Source organism: Urocampus carinirostris, chromosome 3 (genome assembly GCF_059441175.1).
Source record: "Urocampus carinirostris isolate Australia breed hairy pipefish chromosome 3, RoL_Ucar_1.0, whole genome shotgun sequence".
NCBI classification, from domain to species: Eukaryota; Metazoa; Chordata; class Actinopteri; order Syngnathiformes; family Syngnathidae; genus Urocampus; species Urocampus carinirostris.
In genome coordinates this window covers 15,511,722-15,534,204 of record NC_142351.1, presented here as the reverse complement: position 1 = coordinate 15,534,204, position 22,483 = coordinate 15,511,722, and the positions used below count along the sequence as shown (strand labels likewise).

General features: G+C 40.2%; 1 protein-coding gene across 1 annotated transcript; it reads right to left on the bottom strand.

Annotated features, from left to right (window-relative positions):
* Positions 1 to 2,238: 2,238 nt before the first annotated feature.
* Positions 2,239 to 21,205, bottom strand: slc6a1a (solute carrier family 6 member 1a). The gene is made up of 15 exons (XM_088330819.1): positions 20,853 to 21,205; positions 19,622 to 20,003; positions 19,405 to 19,536; positions 19,192 to 19,292; positions 17,761 to 17,870; positions 17,517 to 17,649; positions 13,197 to 13,331; positions 13,012 to 13,115; positions 12,772 to 12,896; positions 12,583 to 12,695; positions 7,694 to 7,825; positions 7,513 to 7,615; positions 7,297 to 7,397; positions 7,003 to 7,170; positions 2,239 to 5,339 (listed from the first exon to the last, which is right to left on the bottom strand). The coding sequence occupies exons 2-15, from the start codon at positions 19,848 to 19,850 to the stop codon at positions 4,920 to 4,922; spliced, it is 2,106 nt and encodes a 701-aa protein (XP_088186945.1). The 5' UTR covers positions 19,851 to 20,003; positions 20,853 to 21,205; the 3' UTR covers positions 2,239 to 4,919.
* Between the last annotated feature and the right edge of the window lie 1,278 nt (positions 21,206 to 22,483).

Sequence of the window (22,483 nt, the reverse complement as noted above, 5' to 3'; positions counted from 1 at the left end):
TTACCTGAGTTGCCCCTCTAATTCAAATAAAACGGAACCTATAAAAAGTCTTAATTACCATATCTCCCAGAGAAGACCCACACACAATTAATTAATGTTTAACTGCAATGTGTTAAACCCAAGACCGGCTGGCCAAATGTGGCCCGCTACATCCTTTTAAGCGGCTCTCAAGACGATACTGAGGAAAGCACAGGAGACAAAATTTGTGACGTTGCGTCAAACAATGACATACAGTTTTAAATATGTCCGCTGGATGTCGCCATTGTAGCTGTATTTGCTGACTACCATTAACTCAATCAATGCCATTATGTAAAACATACGTTTTTGAAACATTGTCCCTGAGTGCCAAAATGTAAAAATATGTTTTTCTTGTTTTATTTTTAAAAACAATTTTTGAGGGTTTGGTTCTTTTCACGATTGCCCATTGCCCTCACTTGTGCCCGCCCGTTTGGCGCCAGCTGCTGCTCGTTACCTGATTGGCTCCCCTCCTATTTAAACTTAGTGCTCTCATTAACTCCTTGTCAGTCCGTCAACAAACCTCTGCACTTTCAAGACATGTATTTTGACTGTCCGGTATCTTGCTTGTGTATCCAGTATCCGGTATCGATCCCATCTGTCCTGTCCTATCCGGTATCTTGCTCGTGTATCTTTTATACGGTATCTATCCCGTCGGTCCCGTCCTGTCAGGTATCTTGCTGTTGTATCCAGTATCCGGTATCAAACCCGTCTGTCCCGTCCTGTCCGATATCTTGTTCATGCATCTTGTATACGGTATCTATCCCGTCGGTCCCGTCCTGTCCGGAATCTGCTCGTGTATCCTGTATTTGGTTGGTATCAATCCCGTCTGTCCTGTCCAGTTTCGATCTCGTCTGCCCCAGGCTTCTTGTTTGAGACTTCTCTGTCTCACTTCTTCTGCCCAGCAATCGCCAAATCCCTGGTGTTTGTGTTCCCGCGCATGACTGCCCCGTTTCCGTAAAATAAAGCTTGGTGTGAAAACGTTACGCGTCTGTTCGGGTTCTGACAGTTCTGCTCATTGGTAAGTATGAAATCTCTGCGAGTGGCTTTGATTAGATCTTTGTTCACACATCGAGGTAGGCCAACTTCCTATTTTTGCTTCTTGTATCTGGCGAATGAGTGCGGTGGCAGTTAACTGTTCAACAGAGTTTATTTCTTTCAGAAAAAGACAACAAAGACCTATCCTCTGAGAGGGATGACGTTTCGTGAACTTCCGGAGGAACGCAGTCACTCGAGAGGAACCCCATAGTGACAAAGTGCTGAAACGTTCTTGCAAAGTCCATGCGTCATTCATGCATAGTTCATGCATCAGTTAGTGTTCTTGCAATAAAATTTTATTTTACAAGCCAAGTACCTTTGTGTTTATGTAAAGCATTGTTTAGATATTGGAGAAAAAAAAGCACCTAAGTTCAGCTTGAAATGCATCCTTTCCCGAAAAGCCGTTTTTCTCAGTTTTTTTGGAAACATTTTTAAGAAACTTCAACCAGAGAATGTTGAGGAAACTTCACGCCAATGTTATTTTATTTAAGATGAAAGTGACGGACTGTTTAATTCAATATGAAAAATACAAAATTTAAAAAAGAATAGCAACTTAGTGTCTTTGCAAAAGTTTTAAGAAGATTTAGCTCCTTTCTATAACAGATATGAAATCTAACAGGGAAGTTCCTATATTCAGGTAAGCATTTATATAAAAAAAGTAAAAAGAAAAAAAGTTATACTTTTAAATTTGTCACTTTCCAGTCTACATGAGTTTCCCGTAGTTAAAAGAACTTGAGTGGAGATTAATTTAATTGTAGTCTTTTTACAATTGAACAGTTGATAAACAATACAAGACATTACATTTTTTTTTTAAATATTAAGGAAAATAACCCCCAAATATCGAATTATAATCAGATCTTACATCCCTGAATCATAATTGAATTATGAGCCTCCCAAAAGACCCCAAGCCCTCCAGCCAAGGCACACTTTTTATGCCATTGATTTACTAGACCGGCCCCCTGTAAAACAGCTATTTTCTATCATGTGGCCCCCGAGCTAAAATCAGTTTAACACCCCTGATTTAACCTATTCTTTTGCTTTATTTATTACCCATTTCCCTGAATGTGATCAACTCTATATAAGTAGAAATACTTAAATTTTCACCATAGCAAAGATTCGACTGTTCATCCGATTCACTGTTTAAAAAAAAATCACATGACTACAATTTAGCACACATTGTCATCATCAATTCCTATAACTCTTTATTTTTTTCATTTTTTTCTGTTTGTAGAACATAACAATCGTGCTTTATCTTTTGACACCATTAAAATACATATCATGTCTATGTAATGTTGTACATTAGGCAGTGAGACAGTTAAAAATATACAAAACAATATATTTACTAGACATAGTTTCTATTTTCAATATAATCATCGGTATCTTCATTGTCATTTTGTCGCTTCATATATTTCTGTCAGATATGTGCTTTAGCTTCTGTGACCAAAATATTATTGCAGAAAACAGCAACTCCATTTTTTTCAACATTTAGACATTAACTTCCAATGTGTTACAGACATCCACAGTTACATTTTTACACAGTACGGATTTACAACAAAGTTCCAGAGAAAACTATGGCAGAATAACTTTTTTTTTTTACAAATAAATAAAAATTCACAGGACATGAACTGTCGCCATTTCACATGTTCACTTAGTTGTTTTGATTCTCGCTGTAAACCTATCGCTTTCCCGACTCGAGCCTTTGATCGCAGTAGCTGCCGCAGAAGCTAACTAGCATTGTGCTAACAAGCCATGGTAAACATCCGGGCACACGAAAGCTTCGTGTTTCTCATAAATTAAGCCAAGACGGTGGAAACAAAAAGAAAAACAGACCATTTGCTTACTGGCCTGCACTTTTACTCATATGTATTAGGGGTGGGCGGATTGATCCGAATATTGATATTATCGATAATAAGCAAGTACTCAGATTGGATTAATACTATTGTCCTGGGACACCAATTTCGTCAAAGCACCACTTCTCTATGTAGATAGTGCAGTCCTTTTCTCGCTGTTACCCTCTCTAAATTTATGCCTGTTTGCAAGAATGACAGGTACAATTTAGCACCTCTCCCTACCTGACCTGCTGCTGCATCTTGCCCACCAGGCAGGAGAGAGGCCGCCCACACTTGGCAGTGCGAACCTTTTTATAACTACAGAAGATGACAATGCCAGATGTAATTTGTGTGGTAAAATGGTCCGCTACTTTGAAAAATTTACATAAACACACGAAAAAAGTTCACACTACAGAGAGAAACGAGCTGCCACCAATAATCTAAACGTGTTACTGTTTCTGAACAAAAACCCTTAAATCTGCTGTCAGTATGGCAACAGAGCCAGAAGGGTTTGTTTGTTAAATTGCTGATTTTTGGGTTTGACCCTCTTGACTTTTGCTCTGTAAAAGTTTTTGTGGTAGAAGTATTTCATATGTAATACTGATAAAGGTTTTTAGATCGTATTGATTACACTATTTGCACTTTCTGATTTAATATTCAAAATATTGTGCAACGGAAGTTATAGCTGACATTAATGTATTTTTCACTCGACTGGCTTTTGTTCTGAAAACATTAATATAATTATGTCTATTTATTTTGTTTATACAGTTAAAATTTGGATTGCAGTTATTTAAAAAAGGGAACATTTTTAGTGCCTAAAATCACTGCTGTGAGTATCGTAAACAAAAACCACCTCAAGGGGGCAGGTTCGATATCGGATTAATACCAAGAGTTGCAGGATTGCCCACCCCTAATATGTATTGCTGTAATACATATTGATCAAACTATAATTCATCGATACACGTACAGAAAAATCATGACTCAAACGAGGAGTTGGTCCAAGTTCTTGTGCTAACGTTGTTTTTTTTTTTTTTTGACTTGTTGTTGTGCCCAGTCATGTAAACAGACCGCGGCTTGCTTGAAATTGATGTTTTGGCTTAAGGCCATCTTCTTTTTTTGTCAGGAATGTCAGACATTTTTCACTGATGTTCCTGAGGAAAGCATGCAAATCGTAAACAGCACTGACTGTCAAGATTAAGGGACGGTCTGTTTGTAAATCACTTCCTCAACCGTGTGCTTTTTTCCAATTGTTTTTTTTTTTCGTACTTCTTTGTACCCTGTGCTTCTGCCAACCAGATGCTCAAATGGCATCGTTTTTGCATGTGTCTGCCTATTGATTTGGTCCTCCATCACATCGACAACATAGAGTATAAAACCTCCTAAAAATAAGTCTAAAAATGTTTCCATCACATAAAAGTTTTTTCATTTTTTTGTTTACTGAAAAAAGGAAGGAAAAATAACAGTCTCTCTCACACAAAACATGACTGGGTTGCTCCAGTGGACTTCTAAACATGAACTTCTTATTGGCATTGTGCTTTCTCAGGAGCTCTGCGACTGCGCTCTAGCCTTCGGTTTGCTTTGCAGAGTGCACGTTTTGAAAAAGAGACAACTGTGTGAGATTTAGTAAACATCCACGATAAAATTGACACGGCCCTTGCTGTTTCAGCAATGTCAATTTTGTTCACTACTTTATCTACTATTTTCACACAGGTATTTACTCGATCCATGAAGATATTCAACAAATTTCTAATCTATATCTCTATTCAGTTTTTTTTCTTTTCTCACAGTATAACACAGTATGTTTGTTTTTATTTTTTTTCATACTCAGATTTATGGTTGTAACCGGCACACTAACAGTCTTTGATATTTTTGGAATGTGAGCCAACAGGATTGGCTTGAAAAATGCAGGAAAATGAAATGGGGTTCGGAAAATTCTGTTTTGCCCTCGGAGGTAGGTGAATCAATTGAAATCTTGGAAATAAGTCCTTTGTCGTGTTCTCTTTTTGTCTACATGCTCCAAGAGGGGTTTTTTGTGGTTTACACGTTGGCTTCGGCGGCGGTCAGGTTAGTGGTCACGCTTGCCGGGTTTGGTGGGGTAACGGTATCCGTTGGATTACCCTGGTTTGGCGGAGGGCTCGTCGGACTGACTGTTGTTGCAGGAGGGTTGGTTTGAGTGACCCCGGTGCTGGCGGTTGTGGTGATGGTGGTCACGATGGTAGGACCCATGGCTGGGTTGGTAGGGCTAACGGCGGCGGGAGGGTTAGAGGGTGGTGGAGTCGGGTTAGCTGGGGCCTCAGGGCTGCCAACATTGGCGGGAGGAGGATTTGTTGGGCTGGCAGGATTTGCTGGATTAATGGGGCTGGGTTGGTTAGCGGTGTTGGTTTCCACTTGCTGTTCCGGTCCGTTTTCCTGCGGTCGCCTGACAACGGCTGGAGGTTGGAGCATTATCCGGAGTCGCTGGCAGAGAGACACATCCAGTTACTGTACAGTTAATGGTAGTGCCAAAGTAACCCTTTTAATTTGGCTTCCTCTGCCAATCCATTAAGGGCTCATTATAAGGCTAAAAATTATACTACTGGGAAAATTAGTTAATCGACATAACCTACACTACCTCTCAAAGGTTTGGGGGCACTGATAAATGTCGATATCTTCTTTTTTTTTTTGCTATGAATGTAACATCAGACTAATCTGAAATAAACCAGGTTTTTATTACTTTTTTTGTTGTGAATGTCTGTTTTTAAATGCAATTTTTACAAACGTGAATAAAGGCCTATTTCCAGCAACCAGAATTCCAGTGTTCTAATAGTTCATGGTGTTTTTTGCTAAATGCAGTATAAGGCTGATAGGTAATTTGAAAACCTTTGTGCAATCATATTAGTACAGCTGAAAACAATTTAGCTGGTTAGAGAAACTATAAAACTGACCTTCCATTGAGCCAGTCAAGTATCTGGAGCATCACATTCTCAGGTGTCAGAATGGCCAGACAAAGAGAACTTTCATGTGAAACTTGACAATCTATTCTTCTTCCAAGAAATGAAGGTTATATGTTTGAGTGATCAGAATATGTATTTTATAGCTATTTAGGGTTAACTTGGATGCTTTCGTGAGGCCAGGATTGCATTCATTTGTTTTTTTGTTATTTAGCATAAGGTAAAATTGCTTGGTATATGAGCAATTCTAGATCAGTGCATGATCAGAAAACTAATTAATATTCTATGTAGAGGTATCACTGTAGTTTGTCTCAGCACTGCCACACAAGAAAGCAGTATCACAGTGGCGCGATGGCTTTGCATTTGGAGCTACATCACCCCGGGGTTTTTCTGACAGGGGTGTAAATGCTTATGAACGTTTATGAGCAAGAGAAGACAAAAGTTGTTTCTAAGTTGTCCAGAGCCTCACCCGTTACGAGGGACTTTTATCTTGTTTGGTTGTACCAAGGTTTCAAACTCATCAAAGCTATCTCTAAGTTCCATGTGAGAATATGAATGTAACTTGAGCTTTAATTTAAAGATACAGGTTGAAGTTAGTCATTTTCCTATACTGTTTTTTTTTTTTAATTGACTCAAAAAAAGGAATCTGGGTGCCAATCATCCACTCTTCTTCCCTTACTCTGGTCTAATTGTTCTCATCAGCCATTCACTCATCGTCCTATTTTGCTCTGAAATCTCAAAGGTTAATTTGTTTGTCTTATTGACTGATAAAAATATGTTTTTTTTATATTCCTTAATGTTTTAGAATAAAGTGTGGTTCTTTGCGATGGAATCCACAGGTCTTTTAGCTACAAATAACCTATTTGTTGGAACTACAGTTAGTTAATAATAACCTTACAGCAGAACAGCAGAGGTATACAACCTGGTCCTTGAGGACTATATGTCCTGCATGTTTTTGGAGATTTTTCTCCTTCTACTCATTGTGATTCCAATCAGCAGGATTGTTAACAAGCTCCTGACATTGCTAATGGCTGATTATTTAATCAGATTTAAGGAAGAGAAACCTCCAAAACCGTCCTTGAGGACCGGATTGCCAATCTCTGCCTTAGACTATTGATGATACCAAAGCTAGTCTTGCCTTTAGAAGCATTACACAAACATTACTTGATCAAACTCCCGAATCATCATACCTCCTTGTAGGTGCCTTTGAGGCCAAGAAACATATAAATCATGTATCCCGGTATGAGAACCATAGACGACAGTGCCATTAGCCAGCCTACTCCTTGACCCCATCCAGGAAACACATAGTCCCCCATGGTGAGAGGAACCATTTGTACAGCGCTGAACAAGAACACCCCCTGTGGGAGACACAACATACGACACGCATCATGATGACAAGCAGTGGTGTCTCCTCTCGGGCAGGCAGCCAATATTGACTTTTGCCATGTTTAATTTTTCACGCCAAGTGTACAGATCTCACGTACACCGACGATGAGGGGGGTGAACACCACCCAGCACAATTTCCACCACAAGCAAGGCTTGTAGCCAATCATCTCCTGGATGTTGTCATAGAACTTGTTCACACCTGCATGAAAAATAAATCACATATGGACGCTCGCGACAATGATGTTTCTCAACATCCCTGTCGTCTGACTCGACATGATTCATTGTTTTCTGTGAAGTGAGATTGATATACGCACCGTAGCACCAAGATATGGAGATGCATTCAAAGAACACCAAGAACAGCAGACACATTCCACTGGCAGAATAGTAGTCAAACAGTTTGAAAACATAAATCCCGCCCTGGCGGCAGAAAAACAAAGTTGTGCCATTTAAACAAGATAACGCTCGATAGCTATTCATAGGAAATGCCATCCGTACCTGGGTAATGTTTGAAAGGCCGATCACATAAGATACCAGGCAGACGGCGGCGATGAAGATCTCTCGTCTACCTCGAAGCGCTCTCGGAAATTCATCAACCAAAGCGGTAATGAAACCCTCCACGGTGCAGAACTGAAGCACAAGAACGGTAGGAAAAGAGATAAATCTGAAACTGTTAAACCTTGCTACGAATTTGTCTTTATTGCTGATACTGATTTTTATTACTGTCTTGATCTACACGAGCTACCGTTCCAGAGTTCATTTTTCCACTTGTAACAAATAATTATGGTTTGTGAACATGACCCTTTTAGTCTAAAGCAAGGGTCTCAAACTCATGCCCGTGGGCCAATTGCAGCTCTGTTTGTTGCCCCTGCCTTAATATGAAATCAATGTAAGTGAACCCCGTGTAAGTTTGATATGGTCGCTTATTTGTTTGCCTTACTAATTGGTTAGGTAGGGTTTATGATTCACACAATTTTTTTTAGACCGATGTATGTCTGCCCGAGAATACTGTATATTTGGCGAGCTATTTTCATGGCAGTGATTACAAGTAATATAAGTGACAAAATAGATGATTTTACCCGTTTTGGATTTTAAAAGCATAGAAAATTAAATTCATTTGTTTAATGGATCAAGTCTTCTTGACTTAGTCACAAATGTTTACTTTTAAAAAATGGTAAAAAAAAAACTTACTATATTATAAAATGCTCTAATTTAAATTTTTACTTTTGTAATGTTCGGGTCGGTTGTGATCCGGCTATAAAAACAAGATTATAAACGACTAACCAAAACTGAAATCATAAGCTGGACTGGGCATATTGTTCATCGAGTAAACTACTTGCAATATCTCTGCAAAGAAGACACTAAACTGTCATGAACTGGAACAGGAGGAGGACCCAGATGCGTAACGTTTCTCACACAAGCTTTATTTTATGGGAATGGGGCAGTCATGCACATTAACACAAACGCCAGTGATTCGGCCATCGCTCGCCGGAAGACGAAAGACAGAAGTCTGGCGTGGAACAACAGGAAGCCAGAGACCAACAAGATCGATACCAGTTACACAAGCCGATACCGGACATATGGTGTCGATACCGGACAGAACGGGACTGACAGGATTGATAACAGATATAGGAGAATGGAGACAGAGATCAGACAGAACGAGACGGACAGGAACGATACTAGACACTGGAGACCGGAGACCGATATCAAAACAGGATGAAATAGACAGGATCGAAACCGGACAGGATACACAAACAGGATACCATACAGAGTCAAAACACACGTCTTGCGGGTGCAGAGGTTCATTGACGGACTGACAAAGGGTGAGTGAGAGGACTGAGTTTAAATAGGAAGTAGGCCAATCAGTCAACAGGCCACAGCTGGTGCCAAACGGGCGGGCCCAATTGGGCGCCATGGGCAACTGTGACATAAACGTGTTATTTTTTATTTGCCTCAAATGCATTTTAACACATACTTGTACTCAGGTTCTGGTACTCAGAGACTTTTACTATAGATGTGTTATTTTTTTGTATTTGTTCTTGGTCCTTCTTGCTAACTTATATTTGGTGTTTTCATCCGTTCGGCTTTTTATTTTGCATTAAAAATATGTTGCTGAAAAGTATTTTTTAGCCTTGTTCTTGAAGTAAACATCTTTGGATCAAAACCTACCCGTAACTTTTATTCCTGTTAATAACATTAAAATAAAAGAAATAAATAAATGAAAAATAGCAGAAGTGTTGTAATACCCCTTAACAAACAAACCAAAGAACGTATCATTTATTCATAAAATTCATTTGAGGTTAATTTTAACATTTTTTTATACTGGCAGAGAAAAGACACAGTGGTCCTCAACAAAAAAGGAAAAAACAATATTTCCAGACAATGTATTATTGTTTAAGTGTATTTCACAGCAGATTTCGGACACAGGTTGCCACCAACCCGTGTTAACTGAAAACGAAAACTCGGGAGGAAGGTTAATCATTTTTGCAATCTAACGCCAAATATTTTACTCGAATTGAAACCCATAATGATGAGCTTCCAGGGGTGAGAGTAGATCATCATTCTATGTTGAACTGAAGCTTAAAGGATAGTGGATGCACTTGAGGATAACTGGGTGAATTTCTGCCTTCAAGCCAAGTTTGCTTATCGGATTTTTTCAATCACTCTACAGTAAATTGTGTTTAAGACCCCTGTTTTAAAGGATTATGATCATTGCAAAGGACAAAAGACCCATTTTTGAATAAATTCAATTTGTGGAATAATTTAAGATAGAGGTGGGCAAGAAATCAATTTGATTCAATTCACTCATCGTTAAAAAATTGACAATTCTGCCTCTTTTCCTTAATTACCGATTCCGCACAGCACTTCACCAGTGGCGAAAGTAAATGCCCTACTTTGTTTTTCCAGTGCACAACAGCGGCTGAAAAGGAAGTGGCTGGGATTGTTTTTACTTTTGTTTCGGTCCCACACAACTTGGATAAAATGAATGTAAACCTGAGAAATGTGTAACACCTTTTGGTTGCCAATTTGTACGTTCGCAGGTTAACATTAAACGAAACGCAATATATTTTTTCCATTTACTTGGTTTTCATGTGATTGAGGGCACTTGTCTCCACTAATGAAGGGCATCATTGTTTTGTTCTCAGAATGTCATGTGGTCACTTTTAAAAAAAATGTGCTTTGTCCCTATTCCGCCAAGACCAAACCTATCCCCCTGAGGAGAGGTGTGTTGAAGTGAGCATGAAGTACACAATGGAAAGGAGCATGAAAGAAATATTTTAAGATGCTGAAGCCTCCTTATTTGACCAGGGAATAATAGCTGCGGGCGACACGACAGCTGAGTGGTTAGCGTGTTCTGAGGTCATAGGTTTAAATCCAGCGACCAGCCTTCCTGTGGGGAGTTTGCATGTTCTTCTCATGCTTGCGTGGGTTACCTCCGAGCACTCCGGTTTCGTACCACATTCCAAAAACATGCGTGTCAGGGTAATTGGCCTGTCCAAATCGTCCCTAGGTGTGAATGAAGAAGTGAGTGTTCTGCCCTGCAACTGTCGGGCCACAAATTCAGGGTGTTCCCTGTCCACTGCCCGAAGTCAGCTGGGATGGGCCCCAGCACCCCCGCGACCCTACTGAGGATTAGCGTTGCAGATAATGGATGACTGGATATTAGCTGCATTTGTCATTGCACCGCAATTTATGAAAGAAGACTCAAATATCCAGCATTGGCTCCAGCACTTGAAGTAAACAAGACAAACATCCAATTAAAAGGCTGAGCCAGAACCAACACCCACTTTTGTTGGCCGATCACGATGTGGCGCTGCTTTGCACACGATAGCGGCCAAGTGTCATGATGACTGATTAGTTTCACCTGTGCCCGCTCGTTTGGCGCCAGCCGCTGCGGGCTTCCTGATTGGTTCTCCGTTCTACGTAAGCACGGTCCTTTCACCCGCCTGTTGTCAGTCCGTCAGCAAACCTGTTTCTACAAGGCAAGCACTTTGACTCTAACTCTCGTCGGCCCGTTTTACACCCGTCTCTTCCTGATCTCCCCGTTTGTCTCCGGTTACGACCTGTTTTTTTTACCCCAACCACGTTTGCTCTCCCGTCCCGGCTCACGACCTGTTTTTGATCCCGACCACTTTTTTGCTCTCCTGTCCCGGCTATCAACCTATTTTTTCCGTCTTCAACACCATGATCTCCCGCTCCGGAAGATCCACTCCCCCATTCGGAATATGTTCCGATTCTATGAGCTGCTTGCTTCCCGCTTCCAGCGAGCACCGGATCGCGCGTGGCACCAAGATGGAATTCCGGCGGAGTTTTTGTCATCAAACTACTTTCGCGCGCATTAAGTGGAATATAAATGACGATATCTGGATTGTAGAATGGCCGGCTGCGCATGGTACCAGTACTATGGTAAAATGGCTTCAGAAAATTAAATCAAAGGTAGAAGTTTAATGGTCGAATTTGAATAACTCAAAGCTTGAGGTGAATAGCAAACAGGTTTTAATCAAATCCTTATTTTAGTTTGTCAGGTGACATACAGTATTGTGTTGGAAATTGATGAACATTATAGTCATCCAGAGTGACTGATAAAATCGAGATTTTGAGATTTTGGGTCATATCACTCAGCTCTATCTTTGAAAGAGCTGGATGGAATTCTGAAATGTTCCTCTAGTGGCCGCCACCTCTGTCAAGCTCCTTCATGATATTTAAGAACATGCATTTTCTTTAGACACACTCAAAAAAACTCTTTTTTAACTGTTTTTTAGTGTTTGGGTTGGCATTCAGACTATACTTGAAGCAGGCGTGTCTGTAGTTTCAGCATTATCGTACTACTATAACAAATAGAAACAAAAAACCCACAGGGAAGAGCATGACGTCACCCTGCAAACCAAACCCCTCCCTCCCCCTCCCCCAATTCCTCCTACCTAATGCGATCCACCCCAAACATGCTAAAGGTAAAATAAAAGAAGATAGGGGCGATGGGAAAAAGAGCATATGGGCTCTTTGAATTCAGTTGGGTATTGTAATCAGAGAAGACATTTAACACCTCAGACGATGCACCCCACTGTTAAATTTTAAAATAAACATTTTTACGAATTGTGCGTTTGGCCGAGTTACGGCTGCCTCAAACCTTTGTGTTGCCTTGTTTCAACTGGGAAATGAGGATAAAAATAGAGAATTTTCAGGCAGTTCCAACTGCAGACCAACTGAGGTGATAAAGTTGCATTAAAAAACCTTGACAGCTAATGTCAAAACACGGTTCTATCTGTGCCCAAGAGGCAAATTGCATGCTTATCATGCACCGAGCAGGAGGGGTGCCGCTGTGTGATAGTACCCACGTTAGACTATTTAGGTCAGCCCGTGAGCAGATTGTCACTGAGCCCACTTACCTGGCTGTCGATCCCCAGCATGAGCAGCATGGAGAAGAAGAGAATAGCCCACAGTGGAGACACAGGCAACTGGGTTACAGCCTCAGGGTATGCCAGAAAAGCTAAGCCAGGTCCTGGGGTGCAAATGGCCAAAGCGCATCACGTCAGTTGTCGGGCACAACCGCGCACGGACGGAGGAATAGCGATTACCTGAAGCCGCCACATCGGCAATCTCCTTCTTGGTCACGTGGGCCATAAAGCCGACGATGGAGAAGATGACAAAGCCAGCAAACATGCTGGTGCATGAGTTGATGAAGCACACAATAATGGAGTCTCTAGGGAGAGCAAGGGGAACATTTTCACATTCAGCTTTGCACACATTGCGGTTCGGTTAAATTTTCTTCAGTACATAAGAACCTTTCTCGTGTGCGTGCTGTTTGCCAGTCTCACCTGTAAACATTATTATTGAATGTGTTGTAGCTTCCAAGAGCTATGAGTGAGCCCAATCCCAGTCCATAGGAAAAAAAGATTTGGGTCGCTGCGTCCAGCCACACCTGACAAGAGGAGTGAAAATATTTCAGTCCGCTATTCCTGCTCACGCGGTTAAGGACCTCAGAGCATAAGCTTGTGGCTACCTCAGATTCTTTGAGCTTCTCAAAATCAGGGGTGATGTAGAACAGGATTCCTTCTCGTGCTCCAGGCAGGGTTACTCCCCGAATGAAAAGAATGAAGAGCATAAAGTAGGGATATGTAGCTGAGAAGTAAACAACCTGGCAAGTGGGAATCAGCAATTAGCCAACTTGAAAACAGTCAGCATCTATTTAGTATTTTTTTCTTTGAAGTACACAAAAAATTCAAGTCAAGTCATTTTTATTTGTATAGCCCTGTATCACAAAGAGTCTCAAAGAACTGCACAGGTTATTGCACAGATTATTATTTCAGACTATTATTACACCATTCCCTGATCTGAAACCAACATGAGGGAAAGGAAAAAGACAACAAAAACAAACAAATTACCGAGCGCATAACTTGATTGTTTAAAATCTGAACCGAAATAGAAATAATCTTTAATGACTGATGAGTTTATTGTTTAGTAGACACTCTAAATAAGAAGGGAAGACATGAATAAATTTTGAACTTGCAAGGAGAACAGAGGCCTGCACAAAAAACTCACAAAGTTCCAAATCTGTTTTAAAGGTCCTCCCCTGAGACCCCTCTATTTGTTAAACATTTTAAGTTACAAAAAACGGTCCTAAAGGGTGTGGAATATCAAAAAAAACAGGAAGATTATCGAACATAATCGAATAACAAACAGTACAAACAGTGCATGATATTCAAATAACGAACAACCCTGGCCTCTTATGCAATATCCAATTTGTCCATTTTTAAAACACAAACAGGAATAATAAACTTATCAGACAACAGGCAGAAAAACTGGTGCTAGCTTTTTTTATCTGATGCGTCTAACATTTACCCTAAAAGAATATTACTTATGTATGTGAGGGGCTTTGCTATAAATTGACAGGTGGACAATTCTTACAAATTATTCAGTAGCTAGCCAAACTCGTCAAGCACAATATTCAATGTACAGCATTTTTTATTTCCCTTCCCCCCTTGTGACCAAATAACAATCACAAAACTGTCACACTAACATACAGTGACAGCTTTGTAATGCATGGTATAGCATAACAAATTATTCAGCAACACTGAGAAGAATGCAGTAATTAAATATATGTTACTCACGTCACAAAATGTCTTTACACATAATAAAATTTTCCCAGTCGTGATTAATGGCTTATGTGTTCAGCAAAAAATGTCGTCCAAGACCTAATTGAAATAACAATTTTGTCTAGTGTCATGCAGATTCAAAACCAGACTGCCACTAAAGTCAACAGTTTCCTAAATAAGATTACTTCTAAACATGATTGAATATCTCGGAATCAATCTTCTCTTTTTTGATTGGTGGTTTGTGAGCACAAAGTACAAAAGCATCAATTTAATTTGGGTTTCTTTCTTTTTTTTGTAGATGCTAACATCCAAGCTAACAAATAAGGAAATAACACGTATAAAGTACAATATTAATGTCAGGGTTGTTCTTCACAATCCAGTTTTCCCCAATGCCAAAAGGTTGTGCTGTAGCAAAGTCTCAGATATTAGCTTCAACCAAAAGCCTTTAGAAAAAAATGTCAACCTTAATTGAATTGCTAACATTTTCTCATGTATTTCTTTGTTTGATGAGAGCGGCCCCTTTACCCAACAAGATAATGATCAGTAGAATTTAAATCAAATGGTTGATTGATTAAAAAAAGTGGCGTACTATTTGATCACGAGATGTCGCTTTATTGTATAGCGCAACCATAAATAGTGCTATAAAGGCTAAGGAAGAAAGCAAACTACAGAGACTAAGTGACTTAACATTTTTCTTCTATTTTTTTTGCCCAGTCTTTCACAAGGTTTTTAGTTTTGGCGGGTGCCCTGAGTAGCAAGGTGATGGACTATCATATCAATTCTCTCTAAGTGAGCCTTAGTTATGTAATAAATAAAACATTTTTGACTTAGGACTAATTTAAAAAATGCATGTTTGTATAATTGTTCATGTGTTTTTGTTTATTATACAATGGATGCTTCTTAAAGATATGCTCCTTGAATGTAAAAGGTTCACATTTCAGTGCTTGTAGCTAAACACAGTATTAGAACACACAATCAATTTTTCATTGTTTTAGTTTACTCCAGGCCTTTTGTGTCGAACTCATGGCCCTAGGGCCAAATGTGGCACGCCACGTGATTTTATGAGACCAGTGAGAGATTAAAACGCCTGAGTATCTAAAAACAAATCATTTAAAAGAGACAACCACAGTTCCCACAACGCCTGTCGAAATACCCACAAAGTGATGGCTCAGCGCCAGTACACGTCAATATTTTCATACTAATGCCATTGAGAGGAATTGAGGAAGAAATTATTCTAAAAATTTCAGAGAAGATTTGGTTATTTTGTTATATTTTCATTGTATGTATTTGTGAGGACAGCTTTTCAAGCATATTGTTATGTTTGTAACTTGAATAATGAATACATTCAGAGCTACTTTACATTAAGGAGTAGTTTTATTTCTTTTACATACCAATTACATTTAGTAACATTCATATGTTACATCAGGCCCTTTTAGGACAGCGGTTACGCTGATAAAGCCTTTGGTGACAATGATTTTGACACTCTTGCCCTAGGCAATATTATTTTCCATCCTTAAAACAAAAGAAAAACAAAAAAATGTAATGGTCTTAGCCTCAATCAAGTTATGGGCCACTGGTTAATAATTGGCATAGGTGTATACGGCTAGTTTCAAGACGGCGAGTAATTTTGCTGTTCCGTTAAGTAGTAACATTTAATCCGTTGATTCTTCCAGCAGCTAATTATGTGCGGCGAATGTCCACTCCTGATCTTAATGTGCCTTCAAGAGCAAACAGCTCACAAAACCGCTGCAGCCTCACTAAGCTCGTCCCCTCTCCTCAGTGAGCGTTTATGACAGCATGCCAGCTACTTATTTGCTCAACGTGCTGAGGAAATATGATGTTTTGTGACTGAGTCTAATTTTGTTTGCTGCGACCACATGACCAAGACTATGAAGGGGAGGGTGGGCAGGTCATTTTCAGAGGAAGGCCGTGAAAAACTCGGACGGCCGCCAATGGTTTTTGTTGCTCTTCTTATCATAGATCCACATGCGCCGCTAACAATGTCAGGAGACTATTAGTAAAGCTACCAAATAAGGGCGGGCGGATCGATCAAAATATGGATATTAGCAATACTAAGCAAGTACTTGGATCGATACTATTGTCTAAGCCCTCCACTAATTTCCTCAATGCACCGCTGCTACATGCAGACAGCGCAGCTCTCCTCTTTCATACCAAGCGCCTCTAACCACTCTCTAAATGTATGCCTGTGTGAGACATGCACACTTTTAGCACCTCTTCCTACCTGGCCTGCTGTTGCATCTAGGCTGCCAGGCAGAAAAGAGGGCAATATCTATGTGTGCACCATTTTTAGAAGCTAAATATAACAGAGGCAAACAACAGAAAAGGACAATCCCAAGTATAATTTATGAATTTACAGGAACATAAAAAGTTCACTCGACAGAGAGCAACAAGCTGCATTTGAAAGTGTAGCCATATTACTGTTCCTGAACAAAACCTGTAAATCCATTGTGACTGTTGAAAAAGCACTTCTTCGTTACGTTCCTTATTTTTTGGTTTGACTCTCATGACTTTTGCTGTAACAGTTGTTGTAGTATAAATATTCTATTTTTTTTATTGTTAATGGTTCTTAGTGCATTGTTTGCACTATTTGCATTTTCTGATTTTATTTCCAAAAACATGTGCAATGTGGATATAGTTGACGCGTTGACATTCTATATATTTGTATTTTTGTTACTTGCTGCTTCAGCGACAGACTACTGTCACAGTCTTGTACCACGGACAGACTGAAGAGATCTTTTCTTCCTGATGCCATGAGGCTCTTTAACTCCACCCGGCTATCTATCTATCTATCTATCTATCTATCTATCTATCTATCTATCTATCTATTCAGTTGACTCAGATAGCTTTTGTTCTGAAACAATTGTAATATAAATATTTCTATTACTTTTGTATATTGTTAAGGTTTGAATATTTTATCAAAAAATATGAACCAACTTAAGGTGGAGGTTTCATTTTTTTCAATTATCATGTAATTTCCAAACAAAATGTATCAGTACCAGAATGTTATCAGATCAATCATAAAATTCCTATCACCAATATGTATTGTGAGCCCGACCACCGCCTCTTATTTTGAAATCCACCGTGACAATGCTTGCAGAATCCTAAATCATGTATGAGGCAATATCAGATGGATTAATAATACATTCCGGTCACATATTTCTCTCATATCTGGAGTGCTTGCTATCCCAAATATGCAAATCTCTTACCTTCCCTGTCCAGCTGACCCCTTTCCAGATACAAAAGTAGACAAGGACCCAAGCGACGGCCAATGTTATTGCGAGTGGCACTCGAAGCTGTCCTGGTTTTTCCAAGCCATCGGTCATTTCGTGCACATTCCGCCTACAAATCAAAGCCAGTGACAGTAGCGGTTAGACAGCCCGCCGGCCTTTTTGTGTATCTTCGGGGTTCATACAAGGCCACAAGAGGACGGCGACGACGACGATATCTTACTCCCAAAACTCCACCACCGCGCTGGTGAGATTGGTCGTGTCTGCAATGGAATAATTTGTATAACACTTCTCTGTGTTCCATAAATTGTTGCATGAGCTCCATGGCAGCTCCTGGAATTAAACAAAACATCAATGTATTGATTCATGAATTTTATAGAGTGTCCCAGGAATGTGTACACTCATTAGATAGCCATTATTTCTACGTCAGATCGACTTTTTTAAGCAAGAATTGCAAAAGATGAGGTTTAGTGAAAAATGTTCTGAAAACATTCTGGAAACGTGAAATTAATAGCTGAAGTGCAAAGATGTGTTAGGGCATCTGTGTGTGGAACACTTTTCACCTCAGTTTTTCTTTTCCAGAATGTTTACAGAATATTTTTTCACGAACGTTAGCCCAGTATTTGCAACCCTTAATCCAAAAATAAATTTGAAATATATAAAAAGGTTTCTTGGCTGTGTATGTAATGACAAGATGTGTATACATTTTTGGGACACCCTGAATATTTCCTGGGAAAGTCAACCCCAAAATATTCTTTGGAATAATATATTCTTTACTGCAACTGTAAAGCAAGTTCAAATACAGATTTTGCTGAATGTAAATTACAAACAAAAAGCAGAATAAAAGACTTTACAGTGTTTGTTTACTGTAAGTTAACTATTCTAGCACTTTTCCCTCCTGGTTTAAAAATTAATGTCTTTTAACTTAAAAGCTGCATCATATGGATTTGTTTGCATAATGATTGTGCACAAATGATAAAAATAATGCGTGCATTCTGTGTTGTGCTTTGAGTGCAGTGTAAGCTAGGTTAGTCAACTTTGCCAAACTCTTGTCTTCTTCTACACTGAAAACTAGGCTCTTGTAGTATTCATAGTAAAAAACTACAGTTGCTGTCTTCGGTGCCGAAAACTAACTTTGTGCTTTCCTTTGCCGAAACCTGGAGTCAATTTCTTTGCCTATAACCGGCCATGTGCTTTGTATACTGCTAGCATTGATCATTATTTTCCACCCTAAGGGGTGTCATCTCCTAGAACTAGCTTTATCTCTTTCACTTTAAAAGCTAGCTTAATCTTGAAGCGAGCATCATCATTGTCAAAAATTGGCGTGGATTTCTCCTGCACTGAGAATCCACATTGTGGTTGTCATGTTAAGAGCTTAAAAGGTTTTCACAAGCAGCTAGATTAACCCACTTAAATATTACTTGGGGCAGCCATTTTGTCATTTATTGTCAACTGAAATATGACATTATAACTACTCAGGACCCACATAATGAAGCTTTGTTATTGGTAATTACAACAAAATGGCACCTCCATCAGATGAATAACTCTTTTCTACTACCTCTCAAATCATACTATGACATATTATTGAAAAGATTTTTGGAGGTTGTCTATCCCCTTCAGTGAACCAGGTTAATGTTTTCCCTTGTGTACTTACAGCAGTGAAGGAATTGTACAGGTAATAAATAGCCCAGGAAATAATAACAATGTAGTAAATGTTCAGCCAGAAGGAAAGGACAGCAGCTGCCAAGCCCACACCTGTCACAAAAAAACACACACAGACTTACTTGAATATATCTTCAACCTCCAGCATGCATGTGTGGGTTGATATCTTCTGGATTCGTCTTAAATATCTCCGCCCACCCAATACCTTTAAACATCGGAGCCAGTTTCCACACGCCGAGGCCCCCGATGGAGGTGTATTGACCCAAGGAGCATTCCAGGAGGAACAAGGGCATCCCAGCAAATATGAGAGTCAAAAAATAAGGAATCAAGAAGGCCCCTGGAGGGAGATGCGGGAACTGATCAGTACAACATTACCAGAATGGAATCATTGGGCTGAGGTTTACAAGAATAAGGTCTTTTACCTCCACCATTTTTGCCACAAAGATATGGAAATCTCCACACGTTGCCCAGGCCAATTGCATAACCCACGCACGACAGGAGGAAATCGAATTTCCCTCCCCATGTTTCTCTCTCTGGCAAGGCCTTTTTCTTAGTATCTTTGACGTCCAGTGACTTTGGCTTGTCGTTGTTGGCGGCCACCTCGTTCAGTTCAGTCACTTGGCTATCCATTTTGGTGCCGTTATTTGCCATATCTCTGGTTTTGGCGCAGGCCCTGGCAGTCGGACGAGGGGCTTCAGCACCGGTCCACGTAGACAACAGCTTCGCGGTTTTTGCACCGAACCTTCGGAGCGAGCGTTTGGGGAAATAAGCCTGCGTGTGCACGGATCGTCAGTCGCCGTTCACCTGCAGGTATGGTAAATAGAGCGGTTGGTCCAATTTGACAGGCTGACCGACCCAGTGGCACATCATGCACGTTTTGCGCCTGCGTCCTGCGCAAGAAAGCCAATTAATTGGGAAAAATTACCCTGCCTTGATATGTGCATTTCAAACACGCATTAAAGAACGTGGTGCAAATTAGGACCCTGAAAAAAAAAGAATCCATTCCAGGCTCGAACGCAAACTGAACCACATTGGATTGAACAAAGACAACAGATTGTGCGTAAACGTACCAAAGCCAAATTACTTTCACATTGCAAGAAAGAAAAATCTGCACGAAACAACAAAATATAACTACGATTAAAAAATATATAAACTTGGTTGAAATAAACCCCCGCACGTGCAAGTCTGCAACACGCGCGAGAGCAAATCGCCGATGTGTTTATACAGAATCGTAATAATGAGCTGTCTTCCAATTACCACCTACATCTACTCTTGACACCTCTTGCACACAGAAAGGTCTCGCTCAAGCCAGGAGACACAACACACCGTGGAGACAAAGGGACGTCCAAATGCGTAAAAGCCTTACGCATCTGTCCAACTCGTCCGCTTGAGCTTATTTGCAAAACAAGCAGGAAAACCGAGCTGCACATTTGACAAGATTGCGTCCGGACATTTGCAACGGTTCAAAGACAAGCCAATACATTCCTCTTGTTTAATTTTAATTAGCGTTGAGAAGCACAGATTTTACACACTCAGGCGGAAAAAGACACATTCAATCATAAACCGAAAGCCGAAACAAACAACAAGAATCATTCTAAACACGTGTACGCAGCAACACGCGCAAAAAAAACAATTCTTGGCGTGTATACTCACTGTGGACGTGGAGCAAATGTGGAGGTAGCGCACCCTGCTCCAAATCTGCGTGGATTCTTCCCCCCGTGGATGAAGTTGTAAACTCCCAATATGTCTTGGAACATCAATCGGTTTTACTTCCATTAAAAGCCTTAAAGGGACCATGCAGCGTCCAAAGGGTCCAGAGCACTGGAGCTGTCCAGCTTGGGAGCAGTGCTGAAAAGACTGAGATGGGAAAAAGAGGATGAAGAAGAAATAGAAGAAGGGGAGACTGGATCAACACCAGCAGCAGCCGCTTTGCCTTTTTACGCGACTGCCTAACATCAACAAGCAGAGACTCAAATCCCACCGACACAGCCTCAATGTCATCTCAAAGTCGAGCCCCCTCCTCCTCATCTTCATCTATAGGCTGCACTGACGTCAAACTTACACCCTTTGTATTTGTTATATTGTTGCACTCCTCAGGCCAATCAAAACATTGCATTTTTTTTTTGTTTTGGGTTGGGGGCATTTTGTCAAAATATGCCCAACATTATGAAGTCACGTTACAAGGCTTAGTCACCTCGTTTTCCGATATGATCAGCTTCACAGGTTTTTTGCACGCTGCAAAATATGCATTCAGCTCCCAGTGGCAAGATACATTAAACTAAAGGAAGAAATAAAGGAGGCTCATGGGGCAATGCAGACCTTATTATTTGAAAACTGAGGCCAGTCAGCTGTCGTCTGCAAATTGAGATGAAGGCTTCAGGTCAATAAAAGGAGGAGACGCTGAACAAAAGCAATGTTTCCCCTCTGAAAATTGAATAACGATGATGAAAGAGTTTGATTAAATTGTGTACAATAAAAACAACATTATTTATTACACCAAAAACACACGTTTTTTAAAGACCGATCCGGCCATTTGCAGAGATAAATGTAGAAATCAATAAATACCAGCAGATATATGCACATAAATAAATGAACAAATCAATAATTTACATCCATCAATCCATTATCTGCACCCCTTATCCCCAGTAGGGTTGTGGGGGCCTGGAGCCCATCCCCAGCTATCTCTGGGCAGTGGGCAGGGGACACCTTTAACTAGTTGCCAGCCAGTTGAAGGGCACGCAGTGACGGACAATTCACCTGCTCATTCACACCTAGGGACAATTTGGACCGGCCAATAACCTGAAATTTTGGGAATGTGGGAGGAAACCGGAGTAGGCACGGGTAGACCATGCAAACCATACACCGGGGGGCTGCTGTAGCTGGACTCGAACCCTAATCACCAATCCACCGCGCTAGCCGCCGCGCCGCAAATAAATCGCATAATACACCTAAATAAAAGACATGAATGCAATTTATTCATTTTCATGCGTTTGGCTGTGTTTTGTCATGCTTTTATATAGGTATTTATTTTGTCAGGAATTTTGTCGTCAATTTTGTCAAAACAACATGATATTTAAATGAGGGAGTGGGTCAAACTAAATGTGCTTTTCACCTACTAGTTGATCTGTGAACAAACTAATTGGTGAAAAACAGTCATTTGACTAAAGACATGTATAACAAAATAAATGACAAGATACTCTCAAAACTACGGGACAAATACATGACATGTCATGATTACCGATGTGAATGACCTGTGCCCGCTCCTTTGGCGCCAACAGCCTCAG